This window comes from Lingula anatina, chromosome 3 (assembly GCF_051362555.1).
Source record: "Lingula anatina isolate TDL-2025a chromosome 3, LinAna3.0, whole genome shotgun sequence".
NCBI classification, from domain to species: domain Eukaryota; kingdom Metazoa; phylum Brachiopoda; class Lingulata; order Lingulida; family Lingulidae; genus Lingula; species Lingula anatina.
In genome coordinates this window covers 4,341,261-4,362,395 of record NC_141769.1, presented here as the reverse complement: position 1 = coordinate 4,362,395, position 21,135 = coordinate 4,341,261, and the positions used below count along the sequence as shown (strand labels likewise).

The 21,135-nt window shown below is 37.7% G+C and overlaps 3 protein-coding genes across 6 annotated transcripts in view; 1 reads left to right on the top strand and 2 right to left on the bottom strand.

The window, feature by feature from the left end:
- The first annotated feature begins 7,303 nt into the window (after window positions 1–7,303).
- LOC106154302 (uncharacterized) lies at window positions 7,304–10,560 on the top strand. The gene is made up of 3 exons (XM_087008164.1): window positions 7,304–7,623; window positions 7,975–8,776; window positions 9,848–10,560. The coding sequence occupies exons 1-2, from the start codon at window positions 7,570–7,572 to the stop codon at window positions 8,107–8,109; spliced, it is 189 nt and encodes a 62-aa protein (XP_086864290.1). The 5' UTR covers window positions 7,304–7,569; the 3' UTR covers window positions 8,110–8,776; window positions 9,848–10,560.
- A 1,110-nt stretch (window positions 10,561–11,670) lies between these two features.
- LOC106154311 (uncharacterized) lies at window positions 11,671–16,949 on the bottom strand. Of its 2 annotated transcripts, none has more exons than XM_013528627.2 (6): window positions 16,669–16,949; window positions 14,888–15,096; window positions 14,369–14,509; window positions 13,949–14,041; window positions 13,241–13,411; window positions 11,671–12,643 (listed from the first exon to the last, which is right to left on the bottom strand). In XM_013528627.2, exons 1-6 carry the CDS (start codon window positions 16,685–16,687, stop codon window positions 12,500–12,502), a joined length of 777 nt encoding a protein of 258 aa, XP_013384081.2. In that variant the 5' UTR covers window positions 16,688–16,949; the 3' UTR covers window positions 11,671–12,499. The 2 variants fall into 2 exon arrangements, with proteins under 2 accessions (XP_013384081.2, XP_086864289.1); XM_087008163.1 differs by having other exon boundaries at window positions 16,652–16,940.
- Window positions 16,950–17,538: 589 nt separating this feature from the next.
- The window catches only part of LOC106154797 (uncharacterized), a 33,831-nt gene continuing 30,234 nt past the window's right edge, over window positions 17,539–21,135 (bottom strand). For all 3 annotated transcript variants that reach the window (XM_087008161.1, XM_087008160.1, XM_087008162.1), the window contains 3 exons: window positions 19,876–19,968; window positions 19,284–19,454; window positions 17,539–18,470 (listed from right to left, as the gene is read on the bottom strand). In XM_087008161.1, the coding sequence (XP_086864287.1) occupies window positions 18,327–18,470; window positions 19,284–19,454; window positions 19,876–19,968 (408 nt within the window). In that variant the 3' untranslated portion in view covers window positions 17,539–18,326. The remainder of the gene's footprint in view (window positions 18,471–19,283; window positions 19,455–19,875; window positions 19,969–21,135) is intronic.

Here is a 21,135-nt window from a genome sequence, read left to right as displayed (position 1 = left end):
TGGTTGCAGTTGTTCTTAAGCGCCATCTAGCGATGATTTACAAATAATGTATTACGTATTTATCAACCACAATAGGGTGATCTGGCAAATTCGTGGCATTGCATTTTAGCAGAAGAAATCGTATATTTAAGTTAAATTGCAGTGCTCTTAAGGATGCAGACGTCTGCAAGAGGTGAGCACCACCTAAGTGAACGAATAAAGTGTTACATATATAGTTAAGGAAGGAAAGGACCCAAATGCAAATGTAGCCTGTGGAATCTATATGCATTTAGTGAAACTGTGCAATAATAGAACATGTTTACATTATTTTATGCATCCATATTAGTGAGCAATGTATGTAGAAATGTTTGTTTTTCACAATTAATTAAGTCTACATTTTGTATATTTTTCATATATTTTTCATTTATCTTGGTAGACTTCATGTGTATCAGTATATTATTAGTAGAAAGACATTCCCCTTACTGTCCTACATGTAAATATTGCACTGTTTGTAGAAATGTTTGTCCTTGCCCAGTCGGTGAATAGCTTCAAAGCTAATGCTTTCTTTCCATTTATACCCGACATGAAATAAAATCTATTGTACTGTATTGTAGTTACCGGTATTTTTGATTAAGTACGTAAGGTACAGTACATGTACATAAGGCGCTTTCAGTCGGGTCAGGGAATGTTTGAACTGCACCTACTCTTCATAAGGTATATACGGTATGAACTGAGCAGCGGTGGAGCGTGGATTACCAGTAACACATATATACCACTTCTACTGGTTCCTTATACCACTCAAATAAAGTCGACATGCCAAGGGATAAACTGAATAAATCACTCGATCAGCCATAAAAGAGCTTTAGACTGCTACTTTCTTTAAATTTGTGGTCAGAAATTTAACCCACTTATGTGACTTACTTTTCTGCAGCATAGAAAGCTACCAGAAAAATCCATTCAAATATCATTTTTTTTGGTAATATTAAGCGACGTCTTTTGGTAATTCTCTTAGTTATACTCCTTGAAACTACAGACTTGACATTTAATATGGAATATTTCAGTTTCGAAGGTATGCCTAGGTAAAGATGCATTCTTTTTTCAAAAAACTCCGATCTCATATAAGATATGTGAATGGAGAAGTATGTAGTCAGGTGTGTCGCTTCCAATTAACTGAATACCAGGTTTGTTGCGCTGCTGCATTACGTAATATGCAGTGATTTAATTGGGTAGTGCTTCTTTGGGCAGGTCAAAGCTTGGCTTTGGCAAAGCATGGTTCTGTCAAAAAGTATCGATATGCTGGCAACTACTGCATAGAAGAATTTCAAATTTTGCATGCAAGTGGTCGGTTTTGCAAGGTGTAAAATGAGCTATGCAATGCTCTGCATATTTGTTAATCTGTGGCAGAATGGCGCGAAAAAGACAGACATTGCCAGACAGATAATTGCGCCAAACGAAACGGTCCGCACAGTTTTATAGAGTAATGCCCAGACTGATGTACCTACACAGAGGCCACAACCAATGTATTGAAATCTTACCACCAGGGTACAGGACCCATTGTCTGTCGGGATATGCTATTGTAACTAAACAAAAACCACCCAGTCCGTTCAGAATGAGGGATAAATTGCCAACAAAACGAATTTTTAAGGCCCTTAGCGAACACCAAACTGGTTTTAGCTGGTTAGAATACCAGACGACCTCAGGGGAACCCTCTTGACTATCGTATGATAGGGGGCACCTTAGGAACAATTTTAGGTTGCACGGTGAAATTCCCGGTACACACATAGCACTTTTAATAGCAGATTACTTACAGAACCAAGGGAATGAACAGCTACCTTGGTAATCAAAATCGCCATATTTGAACCACATAGACAATATGTGGGTAGGCCATTACTCGCCGAATCAATGGCCTACAAGTCCTACAACAAAACTGGACCAAATTGAACAGATTTTGACCGATGCCTGGAATGTTATTCCAGATTGAACTCTAAAAACCTAACCAAAGGAATGCCTTGCCACTTGAGAGCGCTGGTAGCAAACAGAAGAGGTCAAGCGTAACAGCAACCGTTACCGTGACTAGACACTGACATGGGGGTTCTTTGTGAGACGTGTAACTCTTTTACAGAAAATAATTAGGAAAATATGGAGATCCAAAATATCTCTTTTAATTGTTGTGGTATGACATAGAATAGGCAATGTGTTTTTGTTTGCTTCTCTAGCGAATTCCATTAATTTATTGATGTCACAATGGCATCAAAGAGATAATTAAAAGTTATTAAAACACTATTTTAACCCTTATTTTCATTTATCAGTCAGCAAAATAGGAAAAAACTGATGAAAAATGATTTGGAAAAGATATTCCGTATTAAATGTCAAGTCTGTATATGCTGGTATTTGGTATGTTTTTGTAGCAAAAATTGACTTTAGTCCAAGAAATTGGTGCAGAAAAAAGGGTGAATTGTGCGTTTTTTACCTACAAGCATGAAATTTGCTACAGTTGTAGATAATGGAATTCTAAGCTTTTTTTGGATATATGGGCATGTCTGAAAATTCCAGTATGGCCGCCAAATCCAATATGGCCGCCACAAATACTCTTTTAAATTAAAACATCTAATATATAGTCCTAAAATGGTTTAGAATATCATTTTATAGCTGGAAAATATCATGCTATGAATGAATTGGCAATATCCGCTTCTACAGGTGTATAGAATTCCAAAATGGTCTCCAAAAGTAAAATAAGCAGTTTACTTACGCAAAATATGCAGCAGTTTTGTAAAATCATCAAGCACTTACAATTACAAGCATAAAAATTGGCACAGTTATGTAGAACATGATTCTAAGCAACGTTGGATATAGGGGCATGTCTGAAAATTCCAATATGGCAGCCAATTTCAATATTGCCCCCAAAATACCCTTTCAAGGTGAAAGTTATTTGTATAGTCTATTATAAAAATATCATTTAATGGTTAGAAAATACCATTGTATGCATGAAGTATCAGTATCTGCCACTTAAGTTTTTAAAATTCCCAAATGGCCTCCAAAAGTCAGCAGACCACAACTATTGAATTGTAATCACTCGGGAATAGGCATGTGGGCTTTGCAAACTACCTGTATAATCAGCATATTCCTACCTGTGCAGGAGCTATTCTACAGAGTTTTTAAAAAACCATCAAGCATGATACATTTATTATGTACTGAAAAAAGTCCTTCTTTTGATAAACCAACATAAGTAGTTTGACTTTTTGCTCTGGATTCTCATTTAGATCAATTCCCAGTTAGCAATCTTCTTATATGGCACTCATGAGTGACTCCCCCTTTCTAAGAAAAAAAGTATCGTGCAAAATCCATAAAATGTGAAAGAAACACCAGAATAACTTAGCCTTAAAGAGGCAAATATAAAAAACTTGGGGTGTACCAATTTTGTCTGTTGGTTATGATTCTTCAGCTAGATCAGTGCATGGCGCTTCATCAAATGCTCATAAATATAACAAAAATGACAGCTAATCAAACATACAGGTCTCAACAATTTGGTGTTTTTCATTGGTAAAGTACTAAAAGCGGGGCACATTTGCACTCGTTATGATGTTATCTTGTGCTTCAAAAGTAAATTAGAAAAGCTTCTTATTTAAAAAATTGGCTTTAGTACATTCACAGTAATGGCTACCGAGAATTTAGTGAAAATTTATGAGCAAAGAAATACCTGTACCCCAAACATAGGGCAGGTGTTGATACGTGCTGTATCCAAGAGTTGCATTGCAGACTTCACACTTCGTGCACTAAAAAAGAAGCACTGATCTATAGGCGCCAAACTTTGGTTTTCATTTGATCATTTGGCAACTTGTTTAGTTACAAACTTGTACTTTCAAAAAACTGAACATGAAAATAAAAGAATTAAAATCCTTCAGACAGTTAATACATACAAAACTTCAAAAAACGATGTATTCTGAGGATTACACCAAGAAATTAGTGCAATATGGACTTTGAAAGGTAAAAATTCATTAGATTTCCTGCATCATTGTCTCTGTGGGACAATCCAGAATGAAGCCATGAGGAGTATTCACTTACCCAGCTTACAAAATCTACCAGGTAGCTCCCACCACATCTGTTTGTAGTTATGTGTGCAGTTGCTAACTGTGGTGAGGGGAGTCAGAAGCATTGGAAGACTGGTGCTATAAGGGCTCACACTAGTAACCTACATCTACTAATATGCCCTTCCACACTTTCATGTTCCTATGGACCGTCATGCATGTAAACTGAGTCAGAAGCATTGGAAGACTGGTCCTATAAGGGTTCACACTAGTAACCTACATCTACTACTATGCCCTACCACACTTTCATATTCCTATTGACCCTCATGCATGTAAACTGATGCTTTCTGGTGTTAAAAACGACCAATGCCTCTTGGTATTTTGTTGGGGAAAGTGGATTACATGTAGAAGCTTTAGCTTTAAGGAAATACTGGGAAAGCTGAGGGAAACACAACTACTAGTAAAGCTAGGCACACATTAATGAATGAAAATTATTTAACCAAATAAGTAGAAATTTCGGTGAAGCTAGTTGTTATCCTCTGTTGAGATATTGTCCATTTACTAAAGTAAAAGGTTGACCGCCCATAAAATGTGCAACACTTACTTGATAAAATAACTTTCGTTAATTTGAAACTTATTTGTGAAAATACCTTGACATTTTCATACCCTTGACATTTATAGAATTGCTGCATGTGGTGTCACAACTAGACCAAAAGGAGTCCTGTTCCATTTTTTATGGTCATTTGGGTCTAAATGTAACTAAAGGAGTGAAAAACCAAAAAAGAGTAAAGACTGTTGTCAGTCAGATTATATAGTAGTCTTTTTTTACTTTAAAAGGGTTTTAGTGGCCATATTAGAATATTCAGACATGTCCCTATATAAAAAATTGCTTAGAATCCTGTTCTGTACAATTGAGCCAATTTTCATGCTTGTAGTTTTAAGTGCATGATGAATTCACCATACTGCTGCTGTGAGTGGCCTGTTTTTCTTATTTTAGGAGGCCATTTTGGATTTCTATACACTTAAAGAATCAAATATTGATACTTCATGCATACCATAGTCTTGTCTAACCATAAAATGTTATCTTAAGTTATTATATGATTATATATACTTGAAGTTTTAATTTGAACGGGTATTTGTGTCGGCTATATTGGATTTGGGGGCCATATATTGAAATTTTTAGACATGCTCATACATCCAAAAGTGCTTGGAATCCTGTTTTACAACTGTACCAAATGCCGTGCTTGTAGTTTTTGATGAATTAACCACTCTGCTGGATATCTTGGATTAGTAGAGTGCTTTTTACTATTGGCGGCCATTTTGGATTTAATACACCTAAAAAAGCAAATATTGATTCTGAATTCATACCGTGGTGTTTTTTAACCTTTGTATGATATTTACGCCCTTAAAAGACTATATACTTGAAGTTTTAATTAGAAGCCGTATTTTTTGGAGGCCATCTTAGATTTGAAGGCAATTTTTAAATTTTCGGATATGCCCATACTTCCAAACTTGCTCAGAATTTCATTTTCCACAAACCTGCCAAATTTTATGCTTGTAGTTTTAAGTGCTTGATGAATTCCCCATTCAAATGGATATCTTGAATAAATGGTCTGCTTTTTTTACTTTTGGCGGCCATTTTGGATTTAATACACCTGAAGGATTCATACCATGGTGTTTTCTAACCTTAATATGATATTTTAAGTCATAAGAAGACTATGTACATGAAGTTTTAATTTGAAAAGGTATTTTGGTGGCCATATTGTATTTGACGGCCATTTTGGAATTTTCAGACATGCCCATATATCCAAATTTGCTTAGAATTTTATTGTCCATAAGTGTGCCAAATTTCATGCTTGTAGGTAAAAAATGCACAATTTTTCACCAATTTCCTGGACTACTTCATATGAATCTTTAAATGTCGCTGTATCTAGGTCACGCAATGTGATGCGTGAGTGCTTTTAAAATGCGTGTTTAATATTGTATAGTTGAAGACATTTTTGTCTTAGTATATGGCATCTATAGTTGACTGAAACCTGGATATACCTGTAAACATGTAAATGCACGTCACCTCGAAGTATTCCGTCTAATGGGAGCTAGGGGCGGGGGAAGGGTGTTGTCTGGGTAAATCCCACGTTTCGCTGAAGTGTACACATCTTTTACCCTCTACTAGGGCCGCAGTTATTATTGTGGACAATTTTTTGCTGAGGCCCACAGTATAAAGATTATTCATCTATTTAACCAGAGACATATCTAATAATATCTGGTGAAAAATCAATCTGCGACCCTGGTAGAGGTACACATCTTTGAGACTCAGACGAAGTCCTATGTCTGCTCTAGCTATACCGGCAATATACTATAGCTACGGGTTTGGTGTAAAATGAAAACTTGAAAGGAAATGCACGTGTCTAACCGGTATGTGTATATTTGTGTGTGTGTGCATGTACGTGACGACATATTCTTGTACGTTTACTAAGCTTATGAGAGCACTTTTACTTGGCGTTTCACTCTCCGTATGCTTTTTCTCGACCCTCTGTTCGCGCATTCCAAACGATTGACGTGCTGCCAGCCAAATAAGAAGGCAACAGATGTTCAACAGAGTGAAATACAGGTCTCGCTTAGTGTGTTAGTTGTCCAATTGCAGTGGGCGGTAGTTTTATGGTACATATTTAAATTACTCAATTTGCCTCAGCCAGCCAGTCCTCAGCCCAATAGGGTTGACACCCCAAGACCGAAATACGTCGAGTACTTTGATAATTTTGACATTTTGTCTCCCTATTTCTTTAGTGTTCACCAAATCGGTGAATACGTAAGCTCAGCACCTGTGCTATACTTCATTTAATGCTAAATGATTACTATTATTATTTTTACCAAACTTGCAACCCGAGGGTTGGATTATTACAATCATTGCATCATAGTTGAATAAAACCATTAGTAAGAAAGAATAAAGGAATATTAAAAGACAAATGTAAACAAATTTAAAACAAAATTTAAAACAAATATATCAAAACTCAACGTACTTCCGTCTTGGGAGTTAAACTCCCTGAAGAAGGGGGCGTATCTCTAGCAGTGAAATGTGATGTCACAAACAGAGCTGAGGTAAAAGGGGTGTGACATTTTGCATGAATGAGATATGAATCATGTTATGAATTGGGACAGGACATTTTTGAGCTACGGTAAGATTGGCGCAAGGTAAAATTTATATAATTTCAGGAAATAAAACAAGGAAAAAGATTTGTTCGGGATTAACAATAATTTAAGTGAAAGGCGGCGAGTTATATGCGGCATCTCCGTGTTCTTCAAAGTGGAAGCAACGTGGCTCTTTACATGTCAGGACTATACTTATACACTGTGCTTAAATAGTGGTTCCTTAAAATGCAATTTTCCAAAGAATTCTTAAAATGGTTAAATTGTTATTGATAAAAATGATCTTAAAACCTAGCATTGAAAGAATACAACACTAAATATCCCCGCGTAGTTGAAGAAGCTTATTCAGCACACAGAAAGCACCCTGGGTCCCGTGGATATCTTGGTGAATAACGCGGGTATCTGGGTGATAAGGTGTATGAAGAACCTTCACGTGGAAGAGTGGGATCAGCAAGTGGATGTGAACATCAAGGTAGGACCAAAGTGGGTTTTAAAGTGTACTGGCAGTCAGCAAGTAGATCATCGGAAATCCTCAAGTTTGCACTAGGATAAAGTGTTTTGTACTATTTTAATTAAAACCAATATGACTTCTAAGCGAAATACGTCATGCGTCTTCCTGGCTTTTCACAGAAGAAAACGCCAATATCGAATACTTTTATGTGAGGGATTTTCTAGTTTGAAGGTCTGAACTTGGAAAGGTACAAATGTAGACACGCATTTTTTAGGCCATTTAGACAAAAGATACGGCGTTGGAGCTTTCTCAAATGTGTATGATCACCTTTAAGATACACCTTAAATAATCGTTAAGATTCTTCTTCTACAGGGAGTGTTGAACTGTATTGGAGCTGTGATCTCAGGGATGTGTGAAAGGAAAAGTGGTCATATCGTCAACATGTCGTCACAAAATGGAAAGAAGGTAATAGTTAATTGCCAGCTCTCCCTTCTGTATGAAAGATGAAAGTTGGAGAATCCGATTCAGTCAGAAAGCCTGTTGACCTATCAGTTTTCAGAGTTGCAAAAATAATCCTTGGTGATTTTCATCATCTTGTTACAAACTTGGTTCACTTAGACCTATTTCGTTTAGTTAATCAGTTTGTTCTTACGTCTCTCATACTGCAAAATCAATCCATCTACAACTTTTCATTCGAAAGCATTTTAACTTCAAAAAGTGCAAGAAACCTTTTCATCAAATGAATACTATTCAAACCCCAGTTACTTGTCATTTTTTATATTTACAGCACCACAGTTACAGCATTGAAACAAATTCGTCGAAACAAATTTTATATACCAATAGTTAAGTACGCTACACTGAAGGCAATGGACATTTAGAGCTCTGATAACTTCATGAAATTTAATTTGTTTTACACATATTTGGATCGGACATGATGCAAATCTTTTAAATAATTTAATTCTGTTTAAATGCACATTAATTCATTTATAAATTACTATATTATTCCAGGGTAGGGCTAGCCGTGTACACAGGGTCGAAGTTCTTCGTTGAAGGGATGTCACGGACGCTACGCCAGGAAGTTTGTAAGGATGGGGTTCGTGTTACTTGTATTCAACCTGGTGAAGTTGAAACGCCCGGTTACGCCACGAATAGAATGACAATGGAAGATGAGCAGGTAGAACTTTGTCCACTACATCTCTTATTGCCAGCTTTTAAAGTAAAAAATCGATATCTGATTTACATGTACATGACATGCTTCATCAATTTATCGTCAAATCAAATTAAGGGTAGGCGAATTTGTTCCGGGTTTTCAGTAAATTTTGTCTGTTACCTCATAAAAACGGGTTCTGGCGTTTGTATCCAATACTTGTTATCAAGTCCAAGATTGTAATGATCTATGTTAAGCTGATATATAACTGGTTTAAAAGCAATGTATCGGCCGATTCATGTGTGGTGCCATTTTCCAACGGGGTTAATATTGAGAGTAAAGAAATTATCAACTAAGAGGCCAGAAGAGCCGAGAGCTAGCTAGGCCACGTCCTAAATATGGCGGACCTACTTGACAGGAAGACCGCATAATCCTGTATTGGTCTATCCGCCTATCCCATGCATCCCCCTCCTTTGATCTTGCTCCGAGTTTCTCTTCCCTTTATTTTTATGTCCAAATATAGCGTAAAGCATGAGAGGATGAAGATAATTGAGGCAGCATATTGTACTGTAGATGAATTACATGTACACAAAACATGGGACAATTAAGGCTTCAGTAAAACCGAAGAACTATCAATATCTCGCAGAGAGTGTAGGTTTTACAATATCTGGCCTTTTAGACAAAATGGTCTTTTGGGATTGCCAGTCGCGGGTTTGTGATTGTGAACGCCGAAGTAACGACTTCAACTGCGATGGTGCGAACGTCAAAATACTTGCTGCAAGCACCGCAATTTTTATTAGGAACGATTTGATCAGCTTTCGATCATGTCTCTCGCTGTTTATGTACGAAAACTACACGCCAAGCTTTCGGAAATTCCAAGTTCTAAATTGGGTTAGTAGTTAATTTACAAGGCCGTGGCTTGAAATAACTAACGGCAATTTTTGTTTGTGAGGCCTAAATATCAAAATGGCATTTCGGCTGGCATTTGCTTACGCGAAGGTTTTGTTTGCAGAATAAATGAAGCAAATTCTCTTTGAAAGTAGCATTATAAAAACCAGTGACCTAGAGCGTGCAAAATATATATTATTATCATTTCAGTGTAAACCGCTGTTCACTTACCCTCGCTCTTACCCAGTTCTGGAATCTGAAGTCATCGCCCAGGCTGTCCTCTACGCAGTCACGCAGCCAGATCACGTGGCCGTCAACGAGATTCTTGTGCAGCCCAGGGAGGCCCCGCTGTAGATCATACCACTTGCTTAGTGCTTGGTATCTAGTCAGAAAGAAGTGTTAGCGACAAGAAACAAATTTGGGGATTAAATACTCTTTGTAGCGGTCGTCATATTCAAGGGACTCGTACAACTGCACCTTGGTTGGAGCAAGTGCCAAGACAAGTGGTTCTGCAAACTACCCCTGTAGATCTCTCTAAGGTACTGGACTTCACATTACATCAGGCAGTATATACAGTATTCTGCTTTCTTTCTGTGCTATAATAAATCTTTTGTCTTTTTCGGTAATTCATTTGAACAAGTATGCTGTTGCGCGCGCAATTACATTTGCATCCCCTTACTGGAACTGTGGAAAATGTGCCTGTAATATCCGCCAACCTGGCTGAACAGGTACATGTAAATTGGTCAATTTTCGACCAGAAATGTGATGAAGGTACAGTTTTAAAGCTACTTTTTGGCAGAACGAGGGGTTTATTTTGAGTAGTACTTGGCATGTCTACTTTATTTAAGCCTTGGACATAATAATAAATTATTATATGCGTTACTTGGAGTCCACGCTCGCTTTATATGAAACTTTATCGTAAAGACAAGGTCAATGATAAGGGTGCATTCCCAGAGCTTTAGAACGATCCAGAGCTTTAGATTTAGATCGACCTAACTAACTGGGGGTTCACGCTAAATTGTAGTCAGCCGAGCGCGCACCATAGTTAATTGCCCCCTTACAGCTTTTAGTAGGCGGGACAGACGCTTAAGCCGGCTAAGCTGACAGTAATCTAGTTAGACTCCCCACAGAGATAGATCGATCTAAAATCTATGGGAATGGGGTCTTAACACACATCTTCTAAGACCTCCGTGAAAGCGTTTTGTCCATAGTACTTACAGGAGTCTGAAAGTCATCTTACAGGTAGACAATTCAGCACAGCCTGACAGCTAAACACGCTGCTTGGCTCTCTCCTCCGGTGGCCTCGTCACCGGAACAAGTGACCACGTAGCTCATTAACTCCCAGGCCGAGCAAAAAGGACGTTTTTTAAAGCCCAAAATTTACAAAATAAGCTTTCAGATTGTGTATTTGGAGAAAGATATCATTAGTTGTTTTCTGAGGAATATGATTCGTTTAAGCCATTTGAGATTCGTTTAAGCCATTTAAGCCACCTTTAAATAACTTCTTTTCTGCACTTGCACCGTGCAGCTGCAGTCAGAGTCAGACCGGTGCCGCGTACTATAGTGTCCACTGTATGAGACCCCGGTTCTTATTGAATCGTGCAGAAACTCCCAAGCCTAGATTATGCCCCACCTAAGGCACGTTGTTTCTAACCCATATGAATCTAACAGAAGGCGCATTCTCCGTTACCTGGAACATCAATTTCTTATAAAATTAAAATCGGTCTCTTATGCGTGGGAAAAGCAGCGAAAAATCGATGAAAACGCGATCAAACATTTATTCCATTTTTTAAAACAACACAAAGTGTTAGCTGTGTATGTCGATGCCATCCGCCGGTAAAAGCATGGTTGCAGTCTTTGGTCCCGTTGATCATCTTACCTCGTCTTCGTAATCGTCTTCTTGACCTTGGTTTGTAAAATTCCATCTGGTTTTATATTGTTTTTCATGAAAGCTTTAGCATGCATTTTTGGCTGTATATATATAAAGTAAATTTGTTCTAACACAAGCTTTCGAAGAAGCTTTCAACGATTGGTTAAGCTCTTCATTGCTTTATTTAACGATATAAATATAATACACGTCTCAGGATTCCCCTGGTGTAAACTCAAGCAACATACCAGTAAATGCATTGAATTTGTTAAAAATCAAAAATATGAAATGCAGAAAAATAAACGTCTGAGTTAACTTACGTGTCGCCCAGGAATCCATTCACGGAAGAAGAATTCAAGTAAGTATGCACAAATAGAAGAAGTGCAATCAACTTTTTTTCTGAAAAAGGGCAAATCAATAGGTACCAGTATATGTACAGTACATAATTTTTTGCAATACAGTAGCGATATATAACGATTTGGTGGTGGTAATAAATTTTAATTATTTACTCCAAATACTAGATTTTCACAGGAGGATACTTCATTCACAGTTCTGTTTCCTTGTAATTCTGTTCACTGGAATTTAAAGCAATAAAATAAAAACACCCTAAACGCATCTAATTCCTTTTCACACCAGTAATTGGTTGGTAATTAAAGCTTCACTCATTTCATGTCAAACTGCAAATGTGTAGTAATCTGATATTTCAAGACAGAATACCATTTTTTTAGGTAAAAATGATTATTTCTAGATACATGCATGGTGTCTAAAGGAGCCCCACGCAGAAGTGTTAACATATAATTATATGTACAGATATTTGAAATCACGTCATAATGAAAGTAGCAGTCTGCAATAAAACTGTTTTGAAAGTTAATTGTTCGTGTTTCATTCAAATATTTCAAAAGCGCTGTGCAGTGTCTAGTACCGTTACTTGTATGGACCATCTCCGGATGTGACGTCATTCCCATTGGGAGAATGCACTTGAGAAGTGATATGATCTACAGCGGGTTCTCCCTGGGCTGCACGAGAATCTCGTTGACGGCCACGTGATCTGGCTGCGTGACTGCATAAAGGACTGCCTGGGCGATAACTTCAGGTTCCATAATTGGATAAGGAAAAGGGTAAGTGTACAGCGGTTTACACTGAAATGATATGATAATAGTATATATTTTTCACGCTCCAAAACACTGGGTTTATAATGCTAATTTCAAAGACAATTTGCTTCATTTATTCTGAAAAAAAAAAAAACCTTCTCGGAAGCATATGTCAGTCGAAATGCCAGTTTCATAATTTAGGCCTCAAAAACGAGAATTGCCGTTAGTGATTTCGAGCTACAGTTTTGTAAATTAACAACTTAAACCCCAATTTCATGAATATTGCGGTGCTGGCAGTAAGTACGTTGACGTTCGCACCATAAAATCGCAGTATAAGTCGTTACTTGGCGTTCACAATCTCAAATCCGCGACTCGCAATCCAAACGACCAAACTGTTTAAAAGGCCTGATATTGTAAAACCTACAATCTGAATATGCATGGTACCAGATATTGACCACTGAGGAAAAACACATAAAGCACAGTCACTAGTAATAAAACAAATTACGTGTAACCTTAATATGATCTGACGATAAATTTATACACATGTAGCATATCAGCAGTGTCCCGCTCACGGATCAATTATCGATTTTTATTTAAAATGGGCAATAAGAGATCCAGTGGACATTATGTCGTGAAATGTGTTACCTGCCTATCTTCGATTGTCATCAAACTGTGAGCGTAACCGGGCGTTTCAACATCACCAGGCTGAATACAAGTAACGCGAACGCCATCCTTGCAAACTTCCTTACGAAGCGTCCGTGACATCCCCTCTACGAAGAACTTCGACCCTGTGTACACGGCAAACCCTACAAAAGCCTGGAATGCCATAGTAATGTATGCAATGAATTAATGTGCATTGAAACAGAATTAAATTAAGTAAAATGTTTGCAGCATGTCCGATCCAAATATGTAATACGTGTTAAATTTCATGAAGTTATCAGAGCTCTACATGTACATTGCCCTCAGTGTAGCGTACGTTGGCCTAAGTATCGGTATATGAAATTTGTTTCGACGAAATGCGGTCACGGTGGAACTATAAATATAAAAAAGTGACAAGTAACTGTTGTTCGAATAATCCATTGGATAACTAGGTTCCTTGCACTTTTTGAAGTAAAAAGGCTATTGAATGAACAGTTGTACATGGTTTGATTTGCATAATGAATGACATAAGAACAAACTGATTAACTAAACGAAAAAGGTCCATGCGAGCCGAGTTTGCTACAAAATGATGAAAATTACCATTTTTGAAACTCTGAAAGCTTATGGATCAACAAACTATCTGACTGGATCGGAGTCTTACGCTTTCATTTTTCATACAGAAGTGAGAGCTGACAATTAACCATTAGGGCCTACCTTCTTTCCATTTTCTGATGACATGTTGACGATATGACCACTTTTTCTTTCACACATCCCTGAGATCACAGCTCCGATGCAGTTCAACACTCCCTGTAGAAAAAGATTCTGACAGATTCGTTAAGGTATATCTTAAAGGTGTTTATACTCATTTTAAATGCACTAACGACAAATCTTTTGTCTAAATGGCCTGAAAAATACATGTCTACAAATTCAGACTTTCAAACTAGAAAAACCGTCAAATAAAAGTAGTTTATGTTGGCGTTTTCTTCATGAAAAGCATGGTACTCTGAATAAATAATAATTCGCTTAGAACTAACTGATTAAATTGAAATGGTACGAAACAACTTATCCCAGTACAGGATTTTGATAATATAGGGGTTGTTTACCAGGTAACTTTGAAAACCAAAGTGGCTCTACCTTGATGTTCACATCCACTTGCTGATCCCACTCCTCCTCGTGAAGGTTCTTCATACACCTTATCACCCAGTAACCAGCGTTATTCACCAAGATATCCACGGGACCCAGGGTGCTTTCTGTGTGCTGAATAAGCTCCTTCACCTATGCGGAGATACTTAGCGTTGTACTATTTCAATGCTTGGTTTTTAGATTACAATTTAACCATTTTAAGAATACTTTGGACAATTTCATTTTTGAGGAATCTCTGCTTTTCAGGTACAATGTATAAGTATAATTTTGCCATGTTAAGAAACACGTTGCTTCAACCCTGAAGAATACTACCGGTAGACGCCGCATATAACTCACTGCGTTTCACTTAAATTATGGCTTATCTCGAACATATCTTTTTCTTTGTTTTATTTCTCGAAATTATATAGGTATTGCCCAACCCAAATCATATAGCGTACTTCAAAAAGATTCTGCCCCACATTCATAACACGATTCACATCTCATTCATACACAATGCCACACCCTTTTTACCTCAGCTCTGTTCGTAACATCGCATTTCACTGCTAGAGCTTCGCCCCCTTCCTTTAAAATTTCATCCTGGATTTCTTTTAACAAGTTCTCCCGTCTTGCTGCCATGGCGACCTTTGCACCAGCAGCAGCCAGTTGACGAGAGATGGCAGCACCAATGCCACTAGAGGCTCCTGTTACCACGGCAACCTTTCCAGAAAGAGGTTTGTCATCTGAAAAATGTATTAAATTTTCTGTTTATTGAATAAAACTTATTTCATTAGCGGCATGTTAATCATTTGGAATGCGTGGATAGAGAGTTGAATGTAAGCGTCGTACGAAGAGTGTAGCGGAAACCTCCATATACTAGATAGGATAAGGTGACCTTAAGCTTGAAGAACATGACATCAAAAAACATCACTTTTACTACTAAACGCATTGTAAAACATCTAATTCAAAACCAGTTGTGAAAACAAATCTTCACAAATGTGAAGTGTTATAATTTTCCAGTTTTTTATGGTGACGGTATATGCAGCACATAAAATTTTTCATTTTCATTATTTTCCTTTACTTCGCTTTAATTAACCATCATAACATTTAGTCTTATTCGTTTCGTTGTATTCCTACAGAACTTTTCGGAAAGCGCTGTACTGTTCTATTAGAGGCAGTGCCGGGCAAAAGTTTCCGTGTGTAAATGTACTTGTACCTGTAGCAAAAAGGGGTCACTACATGTATCTCTGACAGTATATCGATACAAGGAATTCTATCTGTTGTCCCTCCTTGACCGATACTATCTGTTGGCCTACCTGTACTTAACATCCAACTGAAGTATAGTATAAGTATGGTTCCTTATGATAAATTAAACAGAAAAGTAGGTCTAGGTCAATCTAATTACTAACGCAAAAATGAAACGTCTGAATGAGGAGCAAAAAGGTCTTGAAACACCAAGCAAAAGTGCTTTCATAAGCCTAGTAGACGTACATGCCGCAAGTGCGCACACATACACACAAATATACAGATACCGGGTACACACTTGCATTTCCTTTTAAGCTGTTCAACCCCTTAGCTACCTGTATAGTATATCGCCGGTATATTATATAGAGCAGACGTAGGACTAAGTCTGAGCTAACACTTAAGCTTCAGCAACGCGTGGAGTAAGCCCTGACCCCTACCCCCACCCACCCCAGCTCCCATCGGACGGTATGCTTCGAGGTGACATGCATGTATATGGGTACAGGAAGAGGCGGATCCAGGATTATTTGAAGGGGGGGGGGGGGGAGTCCGAGGATGCAAAGCCGACCCCCCACCCTTGGCACGGAGTTCGGGGGGCGCTTAAGGGCCCCAAAAAATGGTATATTAAAGGGCGAAAGGTGTCATTTCATTAACTATGATTCAGCCAGTCAAAATTATAATTTCAAGCGGTGGCCATTGGTGTGTTTTTTTTTTCAGGAATAGAAGGGGGTTCAGGACCCCTCTGACGCCCCTGTAAATCCGCCATTGACAGGTACATGTACCCGGCACATCCAGGTTTCAGTCAACTATAGATGTCATCTACGCTACATGTACTTAGACAAAATTTGTCTTCAACAATGCCATATGAAACACGCATTTTAAAAGTACGCATTAAATTGCGTGACCTAGATATATAGTGACATTTAATACATGTGGGTGAAGTTCAGATAAAGTGAAAATCTAGGTTCTATTGCACTGATCCAACTGAAAAGCCTTAAGTACTTTAGGCATATCAAAACTACCAGTATAAATTTATCACCTTCCCCGTTTACTTACGTGGTTCTTGAACTCACCTCTTGCAGACGTCTGCATCCTAAATAATATTGCAATTTAACTTAAATATATGATTTTCTCTGCTACCGGTACGCCAGTTCACCCTATTGTGGTTGATAAACACATCATACTTATTTTTGTAAACCATCGCTAGAGGGCGCTCAAGAACAGCAATCACAAGATTTATAACTGTAACCAAATTCCCATGTTTTGTCACACGAAGAAATAATTAAGCATGAACTTATTGGATTAAAAAACAAAAATGTGAACGTGATCAGCTTACTTGTGTAATAATAATAATAATAATAATAATAATAATTGACTTCTCAGTGACGTGATAAGAATCAATAAAACATCTATGTTTTCCTCACCTGACAGTTAAGACAATATTCACTCGGTTTCTTTTGTTTGCCAAGTTCCTGACCCATAATATTGTAAAATCATGCACCGTCACACGAAAGCGTCTACGGGAATAGGAATAAATCAGCCCATCAAGAGTAAAATGAAACCATTTCAAGCCGCAAATTCCCTTCAACAACGGCTTTTGTCATTTTTTATAGTAAAATTATTTGTTAACCTTTTCTGATCACCTTATTTCATCATAGTTCTTCCAATACTTCTGAATTTAGTTAATTTCATCACTTTTATTAAACATAAATGCATTGAAAATTAATTTGGATATCAATTCCAATTCAATGCGTGCATGTATGTATGACTAAGTGCAAGTACAGTAGAAATTACATGTGTACAGTAGAATGAGAATTCAGTTGCAAACTAAATACAATGTGATTGTTTTGTGAAACCCACTTCAAAATGGTAGCCTCAAACGTTGCAACTATTTCACATTATTAAAAGCGAGCGTGAATTCCAAATAACGCATATACGAATAATTTTAAACCACCTTTGCTTTATTCTTCTACAGCTAAAATAAAGTCGACATGTCAAGTCATAATCCAATTTAACCCCTCGTTCAGCCAAAAAGTAGCTTTCAAACTGTACCTTCAATCAATTTCTGGTCGAAAATTGACCAATTTACCTGTCCATCCAGTTTGTAAAATTCTGCTAAATGACGCAGCTCTGCGCGCGCACTGCAGCTGCATAATCACCACCCTAATGTACCCTCTGCTAGGGCGGCGGATATTATAGGTTCATTTCCGCATTTCCAGTTAGGAGATTGACGATATTTAACCAAAGACATTATATGTGAATATCTAGTGGAAAATCAATCTTTGGCCTTGGTAGAGGGTAACTTTAATGGATGTATGGACGCACATTGTAACTGCATACTTGTTCAAATGGATTTCTCAAAAACAGCATAGCACAGAAAGAAAGCAGAATACTGGATATACTGCCTGGTGTTACCGTGTACCAGGGCGACAGATTGATTTTCCACAGATATTCACATATATTTCTCTAGATAAATAGACAGTCATTTTGGTCTGATGTCGATTCAGCCAAAAATGTCGACAATAATAACTGAGACCCTGGTAGAGGGTGGCCTGGTGTAATATGAAGTCCAGTAGCTTGGAGAGATCTAGTTTATAAAACCCCTTGTCTTGGCACTTGCTCCAACCAAGGTACGAGTCCCTCGAATATGACAACCAATACAAAAGAATAACACCCAAACAGGTATCTTGTTACTAGCATCTCTTTCTAATTAGATACCAAACAAGTTTATCTACAGCGGGCCCTCCCTGGGCTGAACGAGAATCTCGTTGACGGCCACGTGATCTGGCGTCGTGACTGCGTAGAGGACTGTCTGGGCGATGACTTCAGGTTCCAGAACTGGGTAAGGGAAAGGGTAAGTGTACAGCTGTTTACACTGAAATGATAATAATATATTTTTGCACTCTCCAGATCACTGGTTTTTATAATGAAACTTTCAAAGAGAATTTGCTTCATTTTTTCTGCAAACAAAACCTTCGCGGAAGTAAATGCCGGCCGAAATGCCTTTTCGATATTCAGACCTCACAAAAAAGAATCGCCGTTAGTGATTTCGAACCACGGGCTTGTAAATCAACTACTTAACCAACATTTGATGGAATTCGTTTTTTAAATATTCTGTTTGTTACTATTTATACTTGGAATTTCCGAAAGCTTGACGTGCAGTTTCCGTACGTAAACAGCGAGAGACCTGAACAAATCGTTCGCAATAAATATTGCGGGGCTCGCAGCAAGTATTTTGACGTTCGCACAATCAAATCGTAGTTTAAGTCTTTACTTCGGCGTCGACAATCACAAACCCGCGCCTCGCAATTCCAAACGACCAATTCATCTACAGTAAAAGGCCAGACACTGTAAAACCGACACTCTGAATATGCACGGTGCGCGATATTTTAGTTCGTCGGTTTTCTGAAGCCTTTAATTGTGCCATGTTTTGTGTACACGTAGTACACCTGCTGCTTCAGTTCTCTTAATCCTGTCATGCTTTACACTATAAACAATGCAACCTCTGAGGAAACTTATAAATATACGTGTAGCACAGTTACTGGTTATATAACAAATGCATTCACGTGTAACCCTTAATTTGATTTGGCAATAAATTTATGTAGTACGTCATGAAGACCAATTATCAATTTTTACTTTAAAGGTGCAATAAGAGATCTACTGGACATTGAATGTCTTTAGGTTTTACCTGCTCATCGTCCATTGTCGTCAAAGTCGTGGCTAAACCGGGCGTTTCAACATCACCAGGCTGAATACAAGTGACACGAACACCATCCTTGCAAACTTCCTGACGAAGCGTCCGTGACATCCCCTCTACGAAGAACTTCGACCCCGTGTATACGGCGAACCCTACGGCAGGCTGAAATGTCATAGGACCATAAGGCGTATAGAATGACTCTATGTGTATATAAACTGAATCAGCGCAATGTCAGATTCAAGTATGCAAAACTCAATTTTAATGAAATTAAGTAATTAAGTGAGTAGCCTATTTTGTGACTTCAGAGTATACGTCACTGTATTTTTTAGAAAAAAAAAAAAAAAAAACAAAGATGAATTTTTGTAAAAACTGTACACGGAGAACCCTACAAAAGCCTGGAATGCCAAAGTAATTCATGCAATGAATTAATGTGCACTTAAAGTTAAACAGAATTAAATGAAATAGATTTGATTTGATGTGCAGAATAGGGGACGTAATCTTGAACAAACTGAATCGAGGTCTTCCACTCTCATTCTTCATACAGAAGAGAGGGATGACAATTTTAATTGGTTAAAACAATTACCTTCATTCCATTTTCTGATGACATGTTGATAATATGACCTCTTTTCCTTTCACACATCCCTGAAATCACAGCTCCAATGCAGTTCAACACTCCCTGTAGAAGAAGATTCTCAAGATTCTTTAAGGTATATCTTGAAGGTGTTTAAACAAATTTGAGAATGCCCCAACGCCACATTTTTGTCTAAATGGCCTAAAATACATGTCTACAGGTGTATCTTTCCAAATCCAGACCTTCAAATGAGACCACACCTCTAAATAAATAAATAAATAAATAAATAAATAAATAAATAAATAAAACTAACTACTGGATCAGAGAGGCGATACGGCCTCTGGGTATTGTACCACCAGTTGGAGTACGTGCATTCGTATGGAAAACAAAAAAAGGGGACATCACCTCAAGTGCTGTGTTTGACACGCTCTACAAAATCAGGCCTTCCCAACTACCAGACTCGGAACCGAATGATCCTGAATTCACCGGTATATCGTACCACACTGCCAGTTTTCAAGGTATGCGTCAGTACGCTCTTCGATGTATCAGACGCGACACCGCTCTTGCCCAGTATGCGATGTGATAGTAATGATTCACAGCGGGGTTGAAATGTAGTGCATCTCAACTCAAAATTTGTGTAACATGAAAATCTGACTCCCATGAAAATCTGACTCCCCCAGTCAAAATTTCATTATGAAAATCTGACTCCCCCCCCCATGGAATTTTGACTCCCCTTTACAAAACTTAATAAACCTTATTTTATTTGAGTACATAACTTTTATCTCCTAGTATGCATAATGGAGGATACATTGACACTTTTTGAAAATTTTCATGAGAAAATAAGAAAATCAAAAATGTGTATTTATCCACCCAATAACTCCTATGAAAAGGCTATGGGAGTCTAAATCCTACAGATAATAACATGAATACTTGTTTCAAAAATGATCAATTTTCACCAAAATTTTCATCATCAAACTTTTAAATACTAACAAAATATATGTCGCTATGTAAACCATGTGGAAAACAGTGGTATGGTGACTAAATATAAAACAGGGCCTTTTCTTCATGGGAGTCCAAATCCCACGGGTATGAATATGAAGATTTTTCATGATTTTATTTTCATTTTTTGCACCCAATATTTTACCATCAAACTTTCAAATATTTCCAATATGTTATTCATAAAGTATACTTAAAGAAAAGATGTTGAAATGATCACCAGATATAAATAAATAGCTTTTTCATAAGGGAGTCATTGAGTGGTAAAATACACAT

Coding starts and splice junctions, on each gene's coding strand:
- LOC106154311 (XM_013528627.2), bottom strand. Junction 14,510..14,887: donor ATGTTACGAACAGAGCTGAG/GTAAAAAGGGTG, acceptor ATCTCCGCATAG/GTGAAGGAGCTTATTCAGCA. Junction 14,042..14,368: donor AAGTGGATGTGAACATCAAG/GTAGAGCCACTT, acceptor CTTTTTCTACAG/GGAGTGTTGAACTGCATCGG.
- LOC106154302 (XM_087008164.1), top strand. CDS start 7,570: ATGAAGAACCTTCACGTGGAAGAGTGGGATCAGCAAGTGGATGTGAAC. Junction 7,624..7,974: donor AAGTGGATGTGAACATCAAG/GTAGGACCAAAG, acceptor CTTCTTCTACAG/GGAGTGTTGAACTGTATTGG.